This window comes from Bacillus rossius, chromosome 1 (genome assembly GCF_032445375.1).
Source record: "Bacillus rossius redtenbacheri isolate Brsri chromosome 1, Brsri_v3, whole genome shotgun sequence".
NCBI classification, from domain to species: domain Eukaryota; kingdom Metazoa; phylum Arthropoda; class Insecta; order Phasmatodea; family Bacillidae; genus Bacillus; species Bacillus rossius.
In genome coordinates this window covers 17,651,214-17,676,410 of record NC_086330.1, presented here as the reverse complement: position 1 = coordinate 17,676,410, position 25,197 = coordinate 17,651,214, and the positions used below count along the sequence as shown (strand labels likewise).

Genomic DNA, 25,197 nt, shown 5'->3' with positions numbered 1-25,197 from the left:
TCTACTCTGGCCATTCTGCTCGCGGTGGCCATGTTCCAGAACCAGCCCACGGGCCCTCGACTCCCATCTGTCCATAACATCTCACTAAAAAGTCCATAATATCTGACTAAAAAGTCCATAATATCTGACCAAAAAGTCCATAATATCTCGTCTCACGGAGTAAGTCTCATAAACAGGAACAATCTAGTATTTGAAGAAGCATGGCTTCTGGGGTGTAGCCATGTCCTTGGCAAATAATTCACCAACGTTTCGGTCAACATTGCAGTCGCCATCATCAGGGAGAAGTTACCTACTGATGATGGCGAATGCAATGTCAGCCGAAACGTTGGTGAATTATTTGCCAAGGACACGGCTACAACCCAGAAGCCAAGCTACTTCAGACAATGTCCGTGAAAGCCTGCGAACATTATTAACTTAGTATTTATTCTTAATGCTGGCTGTATTTTGGGATCTATGACTTCCGATTTTTTTTAAAAAAAATAGCTACTGTAAATGAAGATCTTTGTGTTATTTCTCGCGCTTATGTAATATGTTCGGTTAAGTTCAAAGCGAATTGTAGGAGTCATTTGAAGAGCTATGCAAATGGTCAATATCGTGTGAAAATAGTTTTTTTATCGCCTTGTTGGTAAGGTTCAAGGTAAAGTTCGATATAACTAAAACCACCCAAGCGTGTACATAGTTATTGTGTACATTAGTTTTAAGAATATTACGAAATCATTTTAGTAGATAATGTAGAATATTTAAAATTTCATATATGTTTACAGAAAAATTATACAATAAAATGGTCAGCAACTAAATGAAGTCCTACAAAATAAGTTTTCATTACTGGATTTAGTTTTAATAAGAGATAATAGTAAATAAATTAAAGGAGATTAATTTATAACATTAGGATGCATGTGAAAACAATGGTTAATTTTTTTGCTGAAAATATTAAAATTATTCAAAGAAACACTTAACTTAAAATTATTTTTACAGGCAAAATTAAAACTTTTTTATTGAAATACTTAAATATAAATTTATAAATACTTTTCAAAGAAAATAATTTATATTATATATGTAAATAAGTTTGGAATATTTTCATTACGTTTTGTTACCTTTTTAAAATCATCGTTGGACAGGTAGGTCTTTTGTGTATGAATAATATTTATTAAGCATGATAATTGTGAACTATCAATAAATCTTACATCTGTTATAAGTTATTGATAACAAATTGTGATTTAAAATTACCGACAACGATAAGAAAAATTATATCTTTATGTATATTTAAAGTAAAATTTAAGCTGTCTGGTATAAAATGTTTGAATTTTACTTGCATGTTGTTACCCTGTTTTCATTAATTATTGTTGCAGTAAGTTGAACCAACCGTAATATATGCAATTTTGATTCCAACTATAAGTGTTTTGTATGAAACGTATTTTGATGTTGTCATTGAAGTCTCAACCACAGTAAATTTTAATATATATTTCACTGAATGATATTAAGTTTCCATTTTTTCTAGATATTTTATTTCTATTAAACAAACAATAAATTGCTGTCAAAATGTTAGCAATGTTATTACATCATTTTTCAAACTAAAACTTAACAATTAAATTAGTAAATATTAAATACTTTTGGTACATTACTGTGAATGAGACTCCTAAATTATTTGCTCTGAATTGGAGTTTCCGAACGTGTAAATCATTAATAATTAACATATCTGTCGGATTACTGCTTATTTTCATATTCAATGACTGTTAATATTTTCTACCTATATTTTAACTAGCTGGAAAGATCGTCAGTCATAAAAATTTGAAAATTCCAATTTAGCGCAATTTTAACCCCTCTAACCAGGTGGCTTTGACAAATGTTCACTTGGCGAATGTATTGTTGTCAGTGTTTTTAATTGAAATTATCCTTTCTACCCTCGTTTGATGCCTTGGTGTAACTGTATAGTCGTTACCCTTTCTCATCCTAAGCTTGTTTCGCGAAAACATGAAAAAAAAAAAATGGTTGTTTGATTACTAATGAAACACACGAATACCTGATACAAACAATTCTAACAGTTTTGAATAAATTCCGGGTTTTTTTGCTAAAGTAATTACATAACGTGCGATGACAATTTCGGAGGAATTTCCCTGCGATATGTAAATGTTATGAAGATAATAATATCATTATAGTATGCAGGTACAGAGAAAAAAAAAGCTTTTTAATTAAACATTTTTTAAACTAATGGTCTGTTATTTGGCTGTAAATTTATGTTTTAGATTTCTTAAGCACTTCACTTTTCATGCCGCAAAATATTAGTAGGTTTGCATGATTTCTTTAGAAAAGATTATAATCTATTTTAATTTAAAACATTTTTGAGTTTCTTTTTTATAGAGGCTGCAGTACAATAGTTAAATAAAAATTAAACAAATATTAACGACTTATAAATGCTAACCACGTTAAATAAGTTGGCTCATGGCGGTCAGCACAGAATGGAGTTTAGCAAAAGGTTTAAGGTACATGTTGTTTTATACTTATTTCGTATTTTTTTTATTTTTGTTCTTTCCCTCCTTTATTTTTAATGTGTTTATTACGTAGTGTATAATATCCAAGTGCGATATGCATTTTGTTTCTTTTGAAACATTTATATCTTCTAAAATTTAGTTTTATTTATAAGTTTACAATGCCAGGAATTTTTTTAAAAATAAAATTGACTGTTTATCTAAAAAGTATATGATTTTCTTCTTTCAACACTGCCGGCTAGAAGATGTAGGAAATTCACGAATTGTGGTTAAATATTTAAGAAAAAAGTCTGTATGATTCCTTGTTTTTTCTTTTCTTAAATTAGTAGTTTACAAGCACACATAAAAGTTAGCTGTTTAATTATTTTTTAATGCATTTTTCGTGTGTTTGTAATTTTCAAATGGTTATTCCAGCGATTTTTAAATTTTATAAATTTGATTTTGAAGATTTCCATTAAATTGATTAATTGTAAGTTTTTTAACGTGTTAATGAATAGTTAGTTTCTAAAAATATGAAATTTATGTTTTTTAAAAAATATAAATACATATATTTATTTTCAGCCTTGACTCTACACAAATTTAAGAAATATTTAATGTGGAAAATAAACTGCCTGCTTTCAAACAACATGTAGGCGAAAATTTTATAAAGTTTGTTTTTTTTATTATAAAAAATGTGTTTCTCTACGCGGCATAAAGCTTGCCTCATCTTTGAAACGCACGAGTTGGTCCATCTTTTTGCGACCGCCATGCACCATTCTATTTGATGCACTATTAAAGGCATGAAAACTGCACCAACGAACACATCTAATTTTTTTTAAATATATTATATTTAAAGTATAACATTGATAAAAATACATAATTTATTTGTAAAAAATTTTGATCCGCATTGTATGTAAAACCATAAATAGAACATAAATAAACTAAAAATAAATCGTAGAGAAATATAAAAATGCTGTAGGTCAAGTAGACGTGTAGATTTTAAAATTATCTTGCTTTATTTTGCAATGCTAGTGTATGGAAACCTGTAAAGCATTTTATTTCCTGATTTCATGTTTTTGTGCTCTTGATGTCGAAGCATCTTGGCCCAGTAGACGTTGGAATATTGCGCCCATTCAATCTTTAATTTTTTTTTTTTTCCCCCACTTTTCGAAAACTTTTCACTCCTGCTAGATATTGTCTTATTTGTTATCTAGATGCTGCATGGGCATGCCACGGTTAATTTCTTATTCTCTCCCTCCCCCCCGCTCAGCCTGGTGTAGCTGGCAGTTTGCCAAAAAAAAAAAAACTTTTGTCAGTTTTTTTGTCAGTTGAGAGCTCAGTTTTGCTGTCAACAGCGGAGCACCGAGTAGAAGGCGGATTGGTGGTTCTGTTGATGCAGGTTTCACGACGCCGAACATGCCAACTTGCTAAACTCCATGTGGCTCATTGCCATAACATTCCTGTGCGTAGGTTACGGGGACATTGTCCCGAACACGTACTGCGGCAGGGGTATCACTCTCACTTGCGGCATGATGGTAAGTGCCTCCTCCAACCGTTCAAGGCCCTCCTTCATTTCCGTTCTCACGTTGCCTTGTCTCGTTCTCCAACCTATCTTCCCTTCACTGGATTTGTAAAAAATAACGGGGGCCTCAAATAATAATTTTATCGTCGATAAAGACCTTATTGAATATTTTTATTTGTGCTTACGATGCGACATATTATTCATGGCAAAATTTTTGTTGGCATTAATATTTGTACCTTGGAGACATAAGATATGTCCACATTTGGGGTAAATGCACTTTTAACCATAAACTGAACCACCGTTTGACGTTCATTTTATGGGTAAACAATTATAAAATATAAAATATATTATATGTCAAAAGTTCAAATATTTTGGGATGAAAATAGTTGAATAAATTTTGTGGTATTTTCAAAACTCTTTAAACTGCTCTTATGAGAAATATGGTTTTTGTGACGTAGTGTCATATGCCTCCGATGTACATTTATGTAAATTATTATTTTGAAAAACAATTTTTTGTCACTGCAGAGTATTTTTTAGAGTCTATATTGACAAAAGTATTTTGTGTTCCCCCAAAAAATAAAGCTATAATAGATCGAGAAAGTACGATTCACCTCCCATTCTTCTCCGACAACAACTCTAGCTTACACAAGATGATTTACTTCTTCATATATACATATGGCTCATGTCGTAAATTACTTAATCCGAATTTTTCTAAAATCTCGAAAGTTCTCGAACGCATGTTGAACTATGTAGCACTGCGTCTTGAAAATTATGTCGTTGGCGTTAAAAACCGGAGATATTGGAGGAATTTATTATTTATTTGGAGTGTTATGTACATAATCTGTTAATTTGGAATTACTGCTGAATCCACTTCACGGAATTGTATTGATATTTGTTTTAAAGCCCTTACATTTTTGGAATATGGTAATACACATATATTATGGAATTTTGAAAGAATATACATTTTTATAATTATTAAGTTACTTAATCAAAGATGTATTAAAAATTCTTTAATAGCTGAAGCCAAAATGCGAATGAACACAAAACAGCCATGTTCACTTTTTTAGAATCCTTTATTGTCAAATGTATTATAAGATATTTTGAAGGAATGATAAATGTGTAAACGTTCTTGTTTGGTCAAAGTTGAACCCATAATTTATATTCTTGTGAAAATTACTATAAACAACTTAACTCGCGTATTATTATTATTATATTTTTTATTTTATTTTTTATTTTTTTTCCATTCTTCGCCACGATTTATGAAGTACAGGGTTGCAAATATTGATGGAACATATCTCAAAAAATATAAGTAACATTTAATAAATGTATAGTAGATATTACATGTATTATTCTCGGCTATGTATAATATATACACCTAACTACCTGTTTATTTTAATTCTTGGACAAAATATTTGTTCTTTTTATATGTTAGTTTTATTTTAATAAATTCATATAGAAAAACAAATTATCATTATTATATATTTATATCGGAGTTTTTGAGAAATAACTATATTATATTCCGTTTAGATTTTATCATAAGTGATTGATACCAAAACATTATTTTTAATGTTTAGTACTTTTGTCTGTTGTGTTAAGTCGTTATGCTAAACTGTGCAATGCAGTATTATAAAATTTTGAATTAAGGAAAGGGATTCACACATAGGCCTTATGTAATTACTAAATTGTACATCTTACGGGTTAAGAGATCGGTTTATTTTCATGAAAAAATTCCTCATATTTGAAAATAGTGAAAAGGGGGGTAAGATATTGTGTATAGCTATTATAAAAAAATTCTAAAATATTTTTACCATTTTCCGAAATTGGCATCTGTGGCAAATGTGGCTATATGATAAAATTTATATAATCGACGTTAGTTAAGGAAGTTCTGGGATTTTTAAACTAAAAGAAGGTTTTATTAAATAAAAACCAATGCATCCAACTGAAAATACTTATGAGAAAACTATGATATTGAGCATGAGTAGCGTGAAAAATGATAATTTTTGTGTTTTTAAGGCTCCTTTTTGAAATTTTATGGTAAATGGTTTTTCATTGGGGTATTTAGTTTCATATTAATAAATAATAGCAATTTTATCAAGAATTTGATTTTAAAAGACAGAAGTCATAAAAATACATAAATACTAAATTAGATATAACATTTTCCCAAATTCCACACTTAATTTGATGGACAGAAAGTAAATTAGGTTTACTAATATAACATAAAATCGTTGGAGGTAATCGTAAATTTTGCGTAAGATATTAGACATAAAATTATAAATATACAAAAACTCATGTTTTTCGAAGAATTTTTTGTTCTTTCGTGTTGAAAAGACTGCAATCCTATTAAAATAAGAAATGTTTTAAAAATATTTTGGAATACATTTGTGTAGTAATTTTTTTAAATATTTTTTGGCAAAATTTATTTCCCTGTTTGTGAGTGTCGGGTATGTGCTTTCGGAAAACATAAATTAATTTAATATCGTTTGTGTTGAATTTAAGTCATCAAATAATTCCATTAAAAAACCGCAAAATGAAAAATGAGTGATGATCTTTAAATATTGAAGTTAATACTTGTTGATGTAATTTTACAATGCTTTCACAGCTTGCCAAAGTACATTTGACTATAAATCAAAGAAATATTTGGTGATCATGTATGAACAAACAAAATATTATAAATTAAATGCGAACGAAATTTCGGATACCGTTAGTTATACATATTTTATAAACATTTAACGCGCTTTTTCGATTTTTCGTAATAATGTTAAATTTTTATTTATTAATTGTATCCTGTAATCGTCTTAAAAATAATTCACATTTCATTATATCTATATTTTTTTTTGCGTGCTTTATCGTCTTTTATGCAAAACAATGACGCTGAAAGTTATTAAGTCTAGCTTCAAGAATAGATTGTAGGTTTACATTATTAAGTGCACAATATTCTGTATTTATTTGCTTACAAAAATAATTATCTGATGATGATGAAAAACACTAGTAAAATATTACAAATATCACTTACTTGAAGATTTAAAATTATTGATATATCCTAATAAACTAATCTAACGATGCAACAAGAAAACCATGTCTACCATAATTATTATTCAATACGTATTTCGAAAGAGTAATACCATGAATAAACTATCATATTAATATTGTATAATATTTTGCAAAAATTAAAATGTTTAAACAATTTCTATACTTTTTAAAAAACATTGGAATTTTTTTTATTAAATTTATACAAATTAATGTAATATCTCTCTTTTAAATTGAAACGATCTCATGAAAGAGAAACGTAGCAAGAATACAAAGTTAATTATTTCTTTAGTAAATATTCAATATTATTGAGGTTTACATTGTATCAAAAATAAATTTCAGAGTTGTAAAAACCATTTAAATGGGATATTAAACAAGTATGTGTACTGACAATACGTTACTGTATTAGCTCTATTAGCTGTATTATTCAGCACATTACTATTCAAGGCTCCAGACTTTATAAAATCCTGTCATTCAATATGCAGTGCTTCTGTTGTACATTTAGCCGAAACTGCTCTCTTGTTGCTACTGTCTGAGTAACTCTAGAATAATTGTTTACTTTCAGTAATTGAATGTTTATATGAAGGAGGTAAATCATCTTATCTTTATTCACAAGCTTCCTCCATTAAGTTATAACCGAAATGTGAACAAACAAAGTAATTTGGTAAAGATAATTTAATTAATTTGGAATTTTTAGACTAATAAAATACATATTTTTGTCCTTCCTTTCTCTTCATCCCAAACACTTAATCATACCTAAATGTATTATGCATTAGATCAAAATCTATCAAATTATTTTCCATTATATTATCATTAAATTTAATGCTGTCCAATATGCGCATAGTGTATATAGTCATTTTACTTGAAAGACTTTTAGGAGCATGGTTGAATTTTATTCTTTACGAATCACTAGCAGTGACTTAGTGTAAATAAACACAGTTTCTGCACTATGAAATGTGTGTTGCAATGTAGTATAGTTATAATAATTATTGTAGTTTTTAAGGCTGTAGTACATACAATTGTGGTAAAATAATACTTAATTTATGTAGATATTTAAAAATGTGTACAGGAGTAATCAATTCAAGTTTTCGCGCCACGTACGTAATAAATGCCACGCAATTCGTTAAAAATTACACCGCGACGGAAATAACACATTACACCAAGGTTTCTGACGAGGACAGAATACGTTAGATGGTTAATATTTTGGGAAACCAATTAAGGGTGCTTGCTTAAAAGATTACTGATTGACCAGATTCCACGACGAAGAGCACGCCAACTTACTAAACGCCATGTGGCTGATAGCCATCACTTTCCTCAGTGTCGGTTTCGGCGATATCGTGCCCAACACGTACTGCGGCCGCGGCATAGCCGTCACCACGGGCATCATGGTAAGTTCGGGTGCGGCCGGCTGCAGGCTGTCGGCTCTCCATGTCTCTGCTTCCTCTATTCTCCATGTGCTTCCCATCTGTCGTCTAAATGTGTCTCCCTCAACTATCTGCAGGTCTCTCCTTCCTCTATTCTCCATGTGCTTCCCATCTGTCGTCTACATGTGTCTCCCTCATCTATCTGCAGGTCTCTCCTTCCTCTATTCTCCATGAGCTTCCCGTCTGTCATTTCCATGCGCTTCCCACCTCAATCTGCACATATCTCCCTCCTTTAATCTCCATGTGCTTCCCATCTGTCATTTCCATGCGCTTCCCACCTCAATCTGCACATATCTCCCTCCTCTAATCTCCATATGCTTCCCACCTCAATCTGCACGTCTTTCCCTCCTCTAAACTCCACGTGCTTCCCTTCTGTCATTACCATGTTCCTGCCTCCTCTAAACTCCATGTGCTACCCTTTAGTCATCACTATGTGCCTGCCTCCTCTATCTCCATGTTTATCTCTCCTAAATTCTCGTGTCTCTTCTTCCTCTAGTTTTAATGTGTTTACTTTAACTCCATGTCTCTCCCAACTCTATCACTATTATCCTCCCTTCTCTACATCCATGTTATTCCATCCTCCCTTATTCATGCCCATCACTTCTTTCACCTCAATCCCGCGCTTCTCTTATGTCCCCTATCTTTTCATCCTTATATCTCTTCCTCTGCTCATAATAATGTGCCTTAGTCCTCTCATCTTATTATGCGTCACGCGGCTAGTCAGTTGTTGGCGGTACCACAGAATGCTAGCTGGTCCATGGAACAGACCTTGTTACATGTTCATGCATTTACCAGGAACTTTATCATTTATTTTATTCAAATAAAATATGTAAATAATTGGGTTGTGAATGAAAATTTCTTAGGTAGACATCTCCAACATTTTAATTTATAAATTATTATTTTTTATTTACTACAACGTAACAGTGAAGATTTTATTGTATATCCTGAAAATCAAAAAAACAATATCACGAATGCGAGGATATGCTTCGTTCAGAATAAAAAATCGTTTTAAAATATAAAAACTGTGAAAATATAAAAACCTAAATATTTCAGTGTGGACATATTTATTTATTAACGAATTAATTTATAACAAAAAAAAATGTTTTTCGTTTGAATAGGTGTTCCTTTTGTGAATGAATTGATCACAAACGCAGATGACATGTCATGCACCGTAAACTAAAATTTTATTCCCCACACTATGTAAAGATAATTTTCAAAATAATCTGCCCAGGTTCTTGCATAACTTTTATTTATAAAAATTTTAAAAACTATAAATCTTTAATCAGGCTATAAAACTAAATACCTTTCAGATAGACACGCTTCTTTTTTCACCGCTCATTAGAACAAAGACAATCACAACATTAAAAAAATATTTAATTATAATAATTTTTTAAATATATATAATATAATTAAATTATAACAAATATTAATTCTGAAAATAATATATACAACGAAAATTGAAATATAAATGGATACAAGAAAAACTGTTCATGATAATTCTGGCAAAACTTAAAACTGCACTCTCATTGGTAGGGAAAATGTGTATTTGATATCTCATGATAAATTTATTTCAGTTAGTCACTTATACATTAAAGCAAATTTAGAATTATCACTGTACGGGTTAATAATATAAAAGGCATATATCATTGTAGATATTATTTGCTAATATATTTATGTGTGAGCCAAAATAAATTAAAATTTGAAACAAAAATATAACAGTAGTCTATATCTGATTTAATTAAATGACTGTGTCAGTATGTGGGTAAATTAAGGTAATGAATTTTTTTGGTATGATGAAATATTTGATTTTTTTTTTTCACTTTTATTTGAAGTTATTATTTATGAATCATGAACAATATGGCTAAAAATAAATTTATTTCTATATATTTTTGTGTGTTAACTTTGGCTCCTGTTATATCAATCACCAGAGATGAACAACTTTCATGACTTTAAGAACTAAATAACAATGTCTTTGCCTCAAGAAAAAAATATAAGCTATGCCAAAAATATTTTAATAAGCTATGGAAATAACTTACATTATTTCAAAGTATATATTGTTCCCAAATTTGAGCAGACTTATAAAGTAGTGAATTAATTTAATATTGAAAGCTGTTAATTCATGTCACAAAAAAATGTGTAGTATGAAAAATATTGTTATTCAAAGCTGTGGTCTGCATGTACGAAATTGTACAAAAACTTTGGTCTATAAAGCTTTAAACTTAGCAAGGTAAGCATTTAGGAGTGTCCACAGTGAGATTTACAGAGAGTATGCACTCGGCCATAACCTTTTAATAGGCATACATTAAAATTAAATTTTGAATTTAATTAAATATGCAGAATAAAATTGGTAGAAATGTGTTATACCCCATGCACTATGTTTCCAGCCGATATTATTTCATAGCTATAAGTTAATTCTGAAAGTACGACGCTCTATCTTTAAATTTTTATATTTTGGCTAAACCTAAAGTTTGTCGAATTATCATGAATGGAATACTGAAGAACCATTAACTCAGTCAAGAATGTAAAAAAAAACAATGGAAATAAGAAGTTTTTATAGGTACAGGAAACTACAATAAAAAATTATTATTATTAAATGATGCGTGGAAAAATTAATTTTAAATGTCACATTTTCAATTTAAGAGTTACGCATAATAAATTTAGAAAGCATTGCTGGGTGGAATGTCTATAAATTATTTCTGTAATTTACACTAGCGCAATAGGTAATATCCTTTATAATTTATACTGGTTTTTCGTCACTGAGGTAACATTTGATGTTCCAGAGTGTATTTCATTCGCTTTGACGTATTTTATTTGACAACATTTTATATTTACTAGAAGAATAAATTTGGCAAATAGATGTAAAATTTTAATTAATAAAACCAATAACGTTTATAGTCAATTATTTTAAAACAATGTGCGTTTTATTGACAGATTCGTGTGCGGCATTTAGTTTTCATTTCACAAAACGTGTGTGCTTTCCAATGTTTCTAACAGAAATGATGGAAAAACATTCAGATATCAAACTTATTTTTAATAAGTTACCTGTTAGAAAAGTGCATTCGTTTGTGGAATATGTAACACTGTTTTTTCTTGGTTTATTTTTGGAGATTTTAGTTAATGGGCCTTCTGTAAAAAGCCCAAAAGTTGCTTATGATTTGCATCACAGGATATTAGAACGGTGGCTTCAAAACTGACATTTAAGCTCATGTGGCTTTTTTTTCAGGGAGCAGGCTGCACGGCGCTGCTGGTAGCGGTTGTGTCTCGTAAGCTGGAACTTACGAGAGCTGAGAAACATGTCCATAATTTTATGATGGACACGCAGCTAACGAAGAGGGTAAGAGGATCAAGGGGTTTGATATACAAGTCAGTTTACGTGATCTATTCACATTCCTTCTGTAACCCTTGAGTGATCAGACGTCAGTCTACGAACGTCCTTACTGTTTTTCGGCAGAGATTTACCGTGCATATTTGGTCAGGGATTCGGGCCAATGAGTGAAATAACCGTGAACTGGTTGTAGTGTTGTCCCTACACCTGTATACTGCGAAAGGCAGTGGCAAGTCACTTCAGAATCACATTTTAATGAAATTTATCTGAGGCCACAACGCACAGGAATGACAGTATCTGGACTCATATAATTTCTTGTGAAAAAAATTCAACGTTAATATTTATTTTTATGGATATTTGCTAACATGTTATTTTTATTTTTAATTCAAGTAAATTTTTATATTCACATTTTAATATTGACTGAAATGCCCATTCATTAAGCTCAGGAAATTCAGCACATATTTGTGTCTCTTTACCCGCATTGTTTCTCCTTGCCATTTCGATAAGGTTCGTTGTTAAATCCCTGTACATTGTATACGAGAGTCACTAAAAAAATGTGTGCGTGAAGTCTACGTGACACAGAAGTGGGACTTCTTGTTTATTAGTTATAGATAGAGATAAATTACTATTTTTTTAAATAGAACATGGGATAATAATTGAGAATAGAAAGGACGCGGGTATGATCTCAAATTAAATAACACTTTTTCACATGTATAAAAAAATTAGATTCTTTAAATAAATAAAAAAATTAGAATATTTTTTTTTCCTTACATTTAAAACAAAATTTGATTTTAAATATTTATTAAACTTGAAGGTTGCCGATAATTAGGTAGTTAATGCAGCTTAATTAATTTTCCAAATGGACGTGCGTAGTCTGAGGTAGGTATCTGTTATGTGAAATTGACAACATCTTTTACGAATAGGACCTAACTCAATGCTACTTTGTTGAGCCACAGTCACCCACAACTACAATTAGATAGAGAAATATTCACGCTTCTTAGTTCACCTTAACATATTTACACACTCGTGGGCTCGTCATCTCAGTTGAATTCTTTGTGGTGATGGGGAGGTAGGGGAGATGTCCGTAAGTTCTACTGGGATTTGTGCCAGTGTTGTGCAGCCTGATGTTCTCCGTGTGACAGCTGAAGAACGCGGCCGCCAACGTGCTGCGCGAAACGTGGCTCATCTACAAGCACACGAGGCTCGTGAAGCGCGTGAACCCGGGCCGTGTGCGCGCACACCAGAGGAAGTTCCTACTCGCCATTTATGCGTGAGTGGTTCCCCCGCCCGCCGTCACTTCCCCCTCCTCACCAGGGGTCGCTGTTCCTTCCGGTATCACTTACCCCTCCTCACAGCGGGGCGCTTTCCCTCCCGACGTAACTTCCCCCTCCTCAGCCCGGGTCGCTGTCCCTTCCGACATCAATCACTTCCCCCTCCTCGCCCCCGATGGCTGTCCCGCCCGCCGTCACTTCCCCCTCCTCCCCAAGGGTCGCTGTTCCTTCCGGTATCACTTACCCCTCCTCACAGCGGGGCGCTTTCCCTCCCGACGTCACTTCCCCCTCCTCAGCACGGGTCGCTGTCCCTTCCGACATCAATCACTTCCCCCTCCTCGCCCCCGATGGCTGTCCCGCCCGCCGTCACTTCCCCCTCCTCACATCGGGCGCCTTCCCACCCGCCATCACTTCCCCCTCCTCCTCATGGGGCGCTGTCCCGCCCGCCGTCACTTCCCCCTCCTCCCCAAGGGTCGCTGTTCCTTCCGGTATCACTTACCCCTCCTCACAGCGGGGCGCTTTCCCTCCCGACGTCACTTCCCCCTCCTCAGCACGGGTCGCTGTCCCTTCCGACATCAATCACTTCCCCCTCCTCGCCCCCGATGGCTGTCCCGCCCGCCGTCACTTCCCCCTCCTCACATCGGGCGCCTTCCCACCCGCCATCACTTCCCCCTCCTCCTCATGGGGCGCTGTCCCTCCCGCCGTCACTTCCCCCTCCTCCACTCCGATGACTGTTCCGCCCGCCATCACTTCCCCCTCCTCACATCGGGGCGCTTTCCCACCCGCCATCACTTCCCCCTCCTCCCCATGGGGCGCTGTCCCTCCCGCAGTCTCTTCCCCCTCCTCTTCCCCCGATGACTGTTCCGCCCGACGTCACTTCCCCCTCCTCACATCGGGGCGCTTTCCCACCCGCCATAACTTCCCCCTCCTCCCCATGGGACGCTGTCCCTCCCGCCGTCACTTCCCCCTCCTCCACCCCGATAACTGTTCCGCCCGACGTCACTTCCCCCTCCTCACATCGGGGCGCTTTCCCACCCACTATCACTTCCCCCTCCTCCCCATGGGGCGCTGTCCCTCCCGCCGTCTCTTCCCCCTCCTCTTCCCCCGATGACTGTTCCGCCCGCCGTCACTTCCCCCTCCTCACATCGGGGCGCTTTCCCACCCGCCATCACTTCCCCCTCCTCCCCATGGGGCGCTGTCCCTCCCGCCGTCTCTTCCTCCTCCTCTTCCCCCGATGACTGTTCCGCTCGACGTCACTTCCCCCTCCTCACATCGGGGCGCTTTCCCACCCGCCATCACTTCCCCCTCCTCCCCATGGGGCGCTGTCCCTCCCGCCGTCTCTTCCCCCTCCTCTTCCCCCGATGACTGTTCCGCCCGCCGTCACTTCCCCCTCCTCACATCGGGGCGCTTTCCCACCCGCCATCACTTCCCCCTCCTCCCCATGGGGTGCTGTCCCTCCCGCCGTCTCTTCCCCCTCCTCTTCCCCCGATGACTGTTCCGCCCGACGTCACTTCCCCCTCCTCACATCGGGGCGCTTTCCCACCCGCCATCACTTCCCCTCCTCCCCATGGGGCGCTGTCCCTCCCGCCGTCACTTCCCCCTCCTCACATCGGGGCGCTTTCCCACCCGCCATCACTTTCCCCTCCTCACCATGGGGCGCTGTCCCTCCCGCCGTCTCTTCCCCCTCCTCTTCCCCCGATGACTGTTCCGCCCGCCGTCACTTCCCCCTCCTCACATCGGGGCGCTTTCCCACCCGCCATCACTTCCCCCTCCTCCCCATGGGGCGCTGTCCCTCCCGCCGTCACTTCCCCCTCCTCCACCCCGATGACTGTTCCGCCCGACGTCACTTCCCCTTTCTCACATCGGGGCGCTTTCCCACCCGCCATCACTTCCCCCTCCTCCCCATGGGGCGCTGTCCCTCCCGCCGTCTTTTCCCCCTCCTCCACCCGGATGACTGTTCCGCCCGACGTCACTTCCCCCTCCTCACATCGGGGCGCTTTCCCACCCGCCATCACTTCCCCTCCTCTCCATGGGGCGCTATCCCTCCCACCGTCTCTTCCCCCTCCTCTTCCCCCGATGACTGTTCCGCCCGCCGTCACTTCCCCCTCCTCACATCGGGGCGCTTTCCCACCCGCCATTACTTCCCCCTCCTCCCCATGGGGTGCTGTCCCTCCCGCCGTCTCTTCCCCCTCCTCTTCCCCCGATGACTGTTCCGCCCGACGTCACTTCCCCCTCCTCACATCGGGGCGCTTTCCCACCCGCCATCACTTCCCACTCCTCCCCATGGGGAGCTGTCCCTCCCGCCGTCTCTTCCCCCTCCTCTTCCCCCGATGACTGTTCCGCCCGACGTCACTTCCCCCTCCTCACATCGGGGCGCTTTCCCACCCGCCATCACTTCCCCTCCTCCCCATGGGGCGCTGTCCCTCCCGCCGTCACTTCCCCCTCCTCACATCGGGGCGCTTTCCCACCCGCCATCACTTTCCCCTCCTCCCCTCGGGGCGCTGTCCCTCCCTGCATCACTTCCCCCTCTTCAGCCCGGGTCACTGTCCCGCCCCGCTACACCTTCCTGCCAGACAGTCTTTTTTCTATATATATTTTTTGTGGATGTAACAGAAATATTCATGTGAAGTCAGAGATACTTGTAAATTTGTACATTTCCATAAAAACAATTTCATCGCTACAAAATAGTATTCACTGGAATACTGGGTTCCGAATCTTACCCGGGCGTGTATGCTTTGTTTTGTCCCACCAGTACCTCCAATACTTAAAGTTATCTGTAAACCGTTCCCAGGACAGCTTTCCGGTTTTAACTGTGCATGTCACATTGTTTAATATTCGATTATATTTCCATGGCTTAAAAATTTTTTAGGTTGAATAATACATCAATAAAAATATATAAGATTATCTGCTAATTTGCGTACGATATACTCAGTATTATCTCGAAGGAAAAAAAAAACAGCTATGTAGAGACTGGAATAATTCGTGGATTCATTCCGCGATTGGCTAAAATTCAAATAAATATATCTTTAAGCAGCTTTTGCAATTGGTTCACTATTCATCTGGACTACTTCAAGGCCAATTAAAAACCCTCAAACAAAGAAAATAATTTAATCACAGGCAAAACTATTGAGAAGACTCTCAAGTCTGCAGCCAATGATCTGTGTTTATTTGTCCGCGTATACAGAGGACTGTAGACTATCCTGAAGGTCAAAAAACCGCGAATTTTTCCGTTCCATACAGCCATGTGATGTACAAAGTTACAATATCTTTCTTGTAGTATTACTAACCTTTGTTTTGTATGGGCATGCATTTTTCCGCGAAAAGATTTTGAGACTAGCTGAGGATTAACGCATTTGTAGTATCGTCTATGTTTCGTGATCGGTAGGGGAAAGTATTTTTCGCGAAAAAATCTTGAACATCCATTAGACTGCAAAAACGTATACCCGCACCAGCGGTTTCCCCCTTGTGATTGTTGACCGTCCGAGAGAGCAGAAGCTTAGGATGCGTTTGCTTCCGCACTCAATTACTGTGATTGTAGAGACCGGAAAAATTCGCGAATTCATTTCGCGATATGCTAAAATACAAATAGTTATACCTCAGTGCTGCCTCTGCTATTGGCTCACAACTCACCTGGATCACACTGAGCCAATGAGAAATACCCAACCAAAGCTTTATCGAATCACAGGCTGCTACGTTGGGACGTCTCACAAGACAGCAGCCAATGAGTGGGTGGCATTTGACCGAGTGTACGTAGAACTATGGAGTTCATCCTACAGGTCATTTAACCCGCGAATTTTTCCAGTCCCTAGTGATTGGTGCTGTAACGATCGGCATGTGCCTGGGAGAAACTCACCCAATCACGAAACACAGAATATGCTGGAATGTTTTGACTTTTACCTGGTCTTGGATCTTGTCACGAAATATGCACAAAGCAAAGCCTCATAGCAGTGACTTGATGTAAGTATTTGGACATACGCCATTGCTTAGCACATGTATGTCTGTAGAAGAAAACTACAAAAAACACAAATGACAAAGACACAAATTAAGCAAAAAATTGCTGTTGTCAGGATTTAACGCCACAAAATATTCCACAACAGGAATATAGTCAACAAACAAAGAAAAAACAAAAAAAAATGGACTAACAGAACGAAAAAATCCCCACAAATGATGACAGCACAAAAATACCGAAACCAAAAAAATTCAGCACAACAGTCAAAATGAGACAAAAAACACGACCAAACGAAAAGACGAAACAAAACACAACAGTTTTCTAAAACAGAAACAGGCGACGTTTCGGTAACTGCTATCTGCTTTCGTCCTCAGGCAGAGACGCATATGGTACGGAAACACAGGTTTCTCTGTTGTTTTAATTTTTTGGAAAACTATTGTGTTTGTTACGTCTTTTCGTTTTGCTGTGTTTTTGTCTCGTTTCAACTGTTGTGCAGAATTTTTTTTTTGGTTTCGGTATTTTTGTGCTGTCATTATTTGTGGGGGTTTTTTCGTTCTGTCCGTTTTTATTTGTTTTTTCTTTGTTTGTTGACCATATTCCTGTTGTGGAATATTTTGTGGCGTTAAGTCCTGACAACAGCAATTTTTTTGCTTAATTTGTGTTTTTTTGTAGTTTTCTTCTACAGACATACATGTGCTAAGCATTGGCGTATGTCCAAAAACTTACATCAAGTCATGCACTCCCATTGCACAAATCTTTCAAAGATAACCTCATAGCAGTGTGATACCACAGAAAAGAAAGTTTTACGAGTAGAGGCGAAAAAACATGTGGTGAACGCTTTTAGACCACTTTTTCTAAAAACTTTTTAAGTCTTGTTTTCAGAGCCATTTATCATATTTTGTCCTACTTTTCATTCTTTAAGATTATATCTACGGGAAACTCAGAAATTTATATTTATGCTTCGAATGCTGGGTCTTCCTACGGGGGATAATATTCTAAAAACAAGTACTTATGTTAAGTATGCAGATATAAAGTGGTGGTCTGCAGGTAACATTCATGCCTTTAATTTTATTGGTTCTATTTTTTTTTTAGCTTGAGGAAGGTGAAAATGGACCAACGGAAACTCATGGACAATGCCAACACAATAACCGACATGGCGAAGGTAAATCCACTTTACTAGCGCTGAAACAAATGAATTATTGCTCTATTTTCCTTTAACAATTTCAAGTAGCATTTATTTATTTATTATTTATTCATCAAAATTGATTAAAATTTTTTTAAAGTGGTTTGTAATTCTTATTTTTTTTATGAAATAACATATGCACAGCGGAAAAAAAGTGATTTAAATCTGAACTAATAAAATTTTTTATAAACAGGGCCCTTTAAAATGCTTAATTTTTAATTTCGAAACATAGGTTTTAGTACAGGTGCGAAAATTCGCTTGTTAATTTACTTCAAACATCACTGAGTTTGCAACAATTACCTAAATAACTGAAATGCTAACTGCTCGTACTTACAGCTTTTCGAGTTTATCCCGGTTCATAGGCATTTGGAAGGATGTGCCCGGTTTAAAACACATAGGAAGTACAGTCAGAGTGGCACCGAAATCATTTAGCGATAAGAGTCGTTAAGAGATATAATTTTTTCCATGTACGTAAAAATTAATTTTTTACAGATTTTACGATGTTATTTCTTTTTTACTTCTAAATGTGAAGACGTAAATTATCTATGTTTCATACATTCATATACATTTTTATTACTTTTCTTATCACTTCATTTTGATAGGTACCCAGAATTTATACTAACCAAAAACCAGGCAAATATAAATTTATATATGTTTATATTTAGGGTATGAAGACCATGGTATTTAATTTATTATTTCAAGCCCTACCTTTAAAATTACTTCTTAAACCAGGTAAAAATGGGCGTTATAATTTATAATTACTTGGCATAGTAGCAAAATTACTTGAAGTTTGGATGCAATTAATTAATCTGAATAAAATAATAAATGACTGGAGTGATATTATAAATAATGTTGGTAAAGTAAAATCTCTATCAAAAAGAAATTAAATAAATACTCAGTATTCATTATTAACATGAACATGTGTATAATATTAACTATTTAATCCAGTTAAATAATTGAGGTATAATTTTATTAATAATGAAAATCACATACATTCTGAATTTTAATTCTCATTTATTAATTCTAATTATTTATTAAATAATAATTTAAAATTAAATTAAATTATACATACGGAAACAAATACTTACAAACACTCCAATGAAAACGACCAGAAGACACTAAACTATCTCTGTCAGAGACAGTGGAAGCATTCAAGCAACCTGACATGTTATACGTACGGGAACATAAACTCGCTTATAAAATTACACTTGGAAATAAACTTGTAAATGTTTACGAACACAATTCGTATAATTAATATTCACAATTAAAAATTTTTTTTTTAATGAAATTGACCAGTATTTATTATCAATCATTTTAAAGCACGTGTATGAATTTTATTTATACGTTGCATTTTTTTTTCATCCTGAAGTAGCTCGGCTTCTGGGTTCCGACGTTTCGGTCAACATTGCAGTCGCCATCGTCAGGGAGATGATGGCGACTGCAATGTCGACCGAAACGTCGGTGAATTATTCAGCAAAGGACGCGGCCACAACCCAGAAGCCAAGCTGCTTCAGACAACGGGCGCGAAAGCCTGCGAGCATTATTATTTTTTTTTTTCATTCTGTGAAATTTTTTTTTTTTGCATGTTTGCGCGCGCATCGTAACAATTCACTCACGTAACGCGCCTAGGTGTAAAAAATTCTAGCGTTGTACAGTTGTGGTTCACTAGACGCGAGTGAGCGGGAAGACAGGAGCGTGTGGGTGACTGTGTCGGTGTCGGCTCGCAGACGCAGAACACCGTGTACGAGATCGTGTCGGACATGAGCAGCCGGCAGGACGCCATGGAGGAGCGGCTGTCCGGCATGGAGGACAAGCTGGCGGCCATCCAGGAGCAGCTGGAGCTGCTTCCCGACACCTTGGCGCGCTGCCTCAGCCAGCACGCCGACAAGCTGGACCAGCGGCGCAACTTCCTGCACCCCGAGTCGGCGCTGCAGCCGCCCGCAACCCCCTCCTCCTCGCTGCCTCCGGCGGCGGCGGGGTCGCTGCTGCTGCCGCACTCGCGCAGCGTGCCCAACCCCTGGCCGCCGTCGCCCATCCTGCCGCCCATCAGCAGCCGCACGCCGCACCTGGTGCCCGAGACGCTGCGGCCGTCGGCGGCCTCCTCCTCCAGCTGAAGGCGGCCGTCCTCCGTGCAGACCAGTCTGTACAAGCGCGCGGCCGCCGCGCTGGGGTCGCTCTGCCTCCTCCTGGCTGAACACTCCCGGCCGACCGGCTGGGCTCGTTCGGGTTCCCCGCGTTCCGTCGGCTCGCAAACTTCCCCGCGGGTTGGTTTGCTTCTAGCCTGAGTGTGCGTGTCACGGCCACGATCGCGCGGTACAACGTTAGAAAATCAATCTGGCGGGTAGGTCTTCAGCTGTGCCTCTCGGCCCATGCTTCTCCAACCAGCTCTCGTGGGATGGTGGTAGGTTGAAGCTAGCGTGCACGACATCAAGTTTCATATGATCGGCACCGCTTATTACAGCTCGTAAAAGAAAAAAATATAGATATACTTGTTTGCCGACTGCTCTGAATTATATCTCGGTCTCACAAGCCATGTTGAATTTTTTTTTTCGATTTTTTTTTTGTTTCATCAGGCCAAATTTTTTTAGGGCTCTTCATAAAATTTTAACTCGCTACGTCCAATGCATTTGTTGTTCCGCCACACGTTTCTTCAAACAGATATTCATTAAGTATTGTATCACGGGTGTTAAAAGGCCTACACTAAGTGAATATCTGTTTGAAAATGTTTGTAGCAAAATAAATTCAAGGGATGTATCGAGTAAAATTTAAAAAAAAAATAGACTTTCAAATAAAAACAAAAAAAATCAACATGGCGTGTGAGAACGAGCCTTAAATAGAACAAATATTATTTATTAGGAGCAGAGGCGTCGTTTTGGCGTCTTATTTTTTTTGTCTGGCAAACTTTTTGAATCTGTGGAACTTACGGGAATTTAATGGGCCACTGTCTGCATTTTGGAGGGAATAGTGTAGGGTCATAAATACACGAAACCCCGCCAAACTTACCTAGACTCTTCATTATCGTTTCTTTTAAAAACCCGTTGCATCGTCTCTTGCGTGAACTGAAGTTCAAACATTTCCAATCTGTGACAACAGGTAGCAGTAGTGTCGAAGAAATGTTAGGTGCATTAATATTGCTGCTTCGGGACTATATGAGTCGCTACAATCGATTGTGTCACGGCTAGCCTATTAGGATGATTTTCACACAAATAGCATCATTTCTAGCCGCTGACTCTATTTTAATAACGACTAATACATACTGTTATTTAAAAGTTAATATAAAGCAAAGCAGGTTACAAATTTAATTTGTTTTTTTTTAATTCGAAAATAGCCTCTAGTTAATTTATAAAGAAATAATGTTGAAATGAAAAGCCTAATAAAAGCATTAAACAAAATAGTAATTATTTCGAACACTTAAAATACGGTATATCACTTGAGAAGTGGTTGTAACAATATAATAAGTACAAGTTTTGATACTTGTCTTATGAACGATCTTTTTTTAAAAAGTGTTTCATTGTGTTAAATACTTTTACTTGACGTTGCGTCTGCACCCGGTGCTCTAAACACGACCGAAACGCATGCGTAACGGCGCGTCGCAACCTGCTCGCCGGCACAGCCATCACTGTCCGTACTGCCGCGGTCAACCACCGCTCACGTCACGCCCTTTGACGGCCATCGGCGAACTCAAAGTTCGGAGCCCAATGGTTGTTTGGGTCCCGGGGTCGGTAGCGCGGTGATAAAACAAACTGATCGAACAGGTTGTAGTGCACAATTGTGTGTTTGAAGTTTGTCAAAAATAAATCTCGCAGTCCAAGCTCGTAGACATAATGCAAAGATTTGAATACTTAGTCCGAGTGTTTATGGATTTTTATATACAATTTTAATGAATGTTTGGATACATATATTTTTGCAGGAAACCTGTCTCACGGTTCTCCATTTGAATATAAGATTTTTCTAATGCGTTTGTAAAAAAGATAAGATATCAGTCTAAAAACAAAGTGCAAAATAAAGTCATTAATATTTGCTGCTTCGAAACCACCTACATTGCCTTTTGTGAAAGTACATTTTTAAAGTAATTTTAAATGGTATATGATTTTTTTAATATTTGACTACACCCTGATATAATGACTTTTAAGTCAGGTATTTTGCGCGATTGAAATAATTTTTGGTATTAGCAATGTTGTGCAAAATAGACGCAAACTTGGGCCGGGTGCGGGAGATGTCTCCTTTTACTCTGGAGCAGGGAAAAGAGGAAAAATGTTGACATTGATAGCTACACACTACTGAAGCAGGCAATGCATATAAAAATCAATACCATTTACCATCCCCAGTCCTCGTTAGAAATGTAGGTCTCACGCGGCTTCCAGCACGATTATATTTTGTGGTCAGATACTGGCTAATGATGCTATTTTATTTTAACTTGAATGACATATTATTCATTTGCATATCACTACGTTTTTGGTCTTTATAACTAAGGCGGAAATATTCTATAGTTTAAGAACTTTTTCAATTAGTCATAAGATGACACAAAATTCCAAAGTAATCATTGATTCGGATTGTGATTCAGCATTGGAAATTATAATTATGTTCGATGTCTACTTAATTTTATTACATAGTTATAAAATGGACATGTTCACTGGCTTATAGATACTTCATCTCACAATACTTCAATTACTTGCACTTGGTGAATATCATTGGGAATCTAATAAAATCATATATTTTTTTACACTTTATAAGAAAATCCATTCTATACATGGTTATTTATTTAAAGCAAAATCTCACAAAACCATTGTCTTTCCATTTTCACATCGTAAAAATCCATAAAACTTAATTCTCATCGTTGAGGGCCGTAATGTCTGTTATGTCCAAGTTTACATTGAAAGTCTCACTCTATTGGTTTTATAATCATGTTTAGCTACTTATAAGAATACAAAGGTTCGTAATTTGTATAATGATCATGGGTAAACACGAAAATAGGTTCACTTATATTTATTGTATATTTTAAAGTTGTTTTTTTGTATTTGGCCATTTAATTGTTCTCATTCGAGCGTTTGGTTGCTATTTCAACATTCGTGCTCCTATTTGTTTTTAAATTTAAGCAGCAATTGAGGCGAGCAATCGTAACGTGTGGAAGCAAGGTTCTATTCCGCACAATCAGTTACATTTTTTTTATAGATTTTTGACATCTGTGACCTTCTGTGTTGCTGCCTGAGGTTTATGATCGACCCATTTAGAGGAAGGCATGACCACATATCCGCTGAAACCCAATGCAGCACAGTGGCTCATTAGCTAGGCGCAGACATTACTATACACTCGCCCTTACAAATCATTTTCTTGTTATTCGAGTACAAAAAATTGTGGTAAAATATCTACCGACGAATTTTAAGTGGAATTTTGTTTGTGATAGAATTTATTTAAAAACAAGTTTTAGATGTTCATTTATTTTAATGTTGATCTATCACGTTTGTAAGGCTAGTTGAAACCTCTCCATCCGCTTGCGACTGTTCTGTGTTTTCGTCGCGACCTAACGTTTGTACAAACTGTTCGCAACTCACGCAGTGCTGGACACGAAGTTTGTTTGCCTTTCTGTGCAAATGTTCGTGAAGAAGAGTTTTGAAACTGAACACTTTCCCGCCCCACTCGACTGTGGTTTAACCTGTTTCGCTGTTCACTTATTGGGGGCCTTCTGTTGTGCTGTGCTGATGGGCTCTGCCCTAGGATGTTACGGGAACATTGCCCTGATGTATATATACAAATTCAAGAGAGACTATCTATTTTATTGGATACTGCGAGTGAATTCGGGAAAATATATTTTACGATGCGCAAAACATTTCACGATGAAAATAAAAAAACTGCTGGTAAAAATTTATCCACATATTTAAAATAAATATTCCTTAAATATAAACTTTATGTAGGTATATGTTCTGATTTGTGAAAAATCAATTTTTTTACAAAACTTTACAAATTTTTTGTGTTTTTAAATCTAAAAATACCATACAAGAAGTTTTACTTCACAACTTTGTTTCGAAAATTCTTTTTGAATAGTACGTTGTTGTTATTATTACATTATTTTGTCTTTTACATGCTGTAAATAAACATTTTATTTGCCACATTATGTTTTAAAAATCTGAATTAACCTAAATTTTAAATATGTTTATTTTTATCACATTAAATTAATTAAATGGTTTGTGTTGCTGAAAAATTGTAATGAAATAACATAATACTAAATGCCATTAGGAACTGTATAACTGATTTGCATTCTGTTTTATGTAAGCTTCTAAATAGAATTCAAAAATTTTAATAGTTTAAATAAATCAATCAATTTACCACACTGAAATTCACTTTATAAAATATTAGAAATATTTGGTTAGCTTTACATATTATTATCCGCCTTTTTAAATTACTGATTATGAGAATTATTGCATATGATTGTTTGCTTAACTGCTTATGTTGGATAAATTAAATACATAATTTTATTTTTTTTAAATTTAAATTACATTTAATTAATTACGAATACTTTGTTTGTACTACATTTACAGTTATTTGTAGTATAGGTAAAAAAATTATGTTCTCCAATTACATAATGTAAAAACTCAATTAGAATTATTAATTACCTTTTTTCTTTACAAATCCTAAAAAGTGATCAATTTTGTTGTATTAATTTTTTTTAGGATTATTGAGCTTAAAATAATTTGATATACTTAGTTGTTTTAAATGTTTATAGTTATTAGATTTATTGATTTGGTTTAAAATGCTTATGTCATACACTAATAAATCTAAATAAATTATATACACATTTCAATTAAAGCTGTAAACACATTCCATTTTTCTTATATTTATTGGGTATTTAAATCCAATAAAAAAATTAAAATATTTGTGCAGTTTAAGATATGTTATCTACTCAGATGTTTCAAAATGTTAACAAAAATAAGTTTTCTTGTTTGGTATTTAATTATAAAGTTAAAAATTTATTTTTTTTGGGAAATATTAGAAACCCTTTAATTATTACTCCAATTTTCCTAGGAATTGTTGTG

The 25,197-nt window shown here is 36.4% G+C and overlaps 1 protein-coding gene across 2 annotated transcripts in view; it reads left to right on the top strand.

Moving 5' to 3' along the window:
• LOC134532737 (small conductance calcium-activated potassium channel protein) overlaps positions 1–24,239 on the top strand; it is a 768,096-nt gene extending 743,857 nt beyond the window's left edge. For both annotated transcript variants that reach the window (XM_063369557.1, XM_063369548.1), the window contains 5 exons: positions 8,267–8,402; positions 11,662–11,772; positions 12,906–13,033; positions 18,076–18,145; positions 19,894–24,239. In XM_063369557.1, coding sequence (XP_063225627.1) covers positions 8,267–8,402; positions 11,662–11,772; positions 12,906–13,033; positions 18,076–18,145; positions 19,894–20,280 — 832 coding nt within the window. In that variant the 3' untranslated portion in view covers positions 20,281–24,239. The remainder of the gene's footprint in view (positions 1–8,266; positions 8,403–11,661; positions 11,773–12,905; positions 13,034–18,075; positions 18,146–19,893) is intronic.
• Positions 24,240–25,197: the final 958 nt, after the last annotated feature.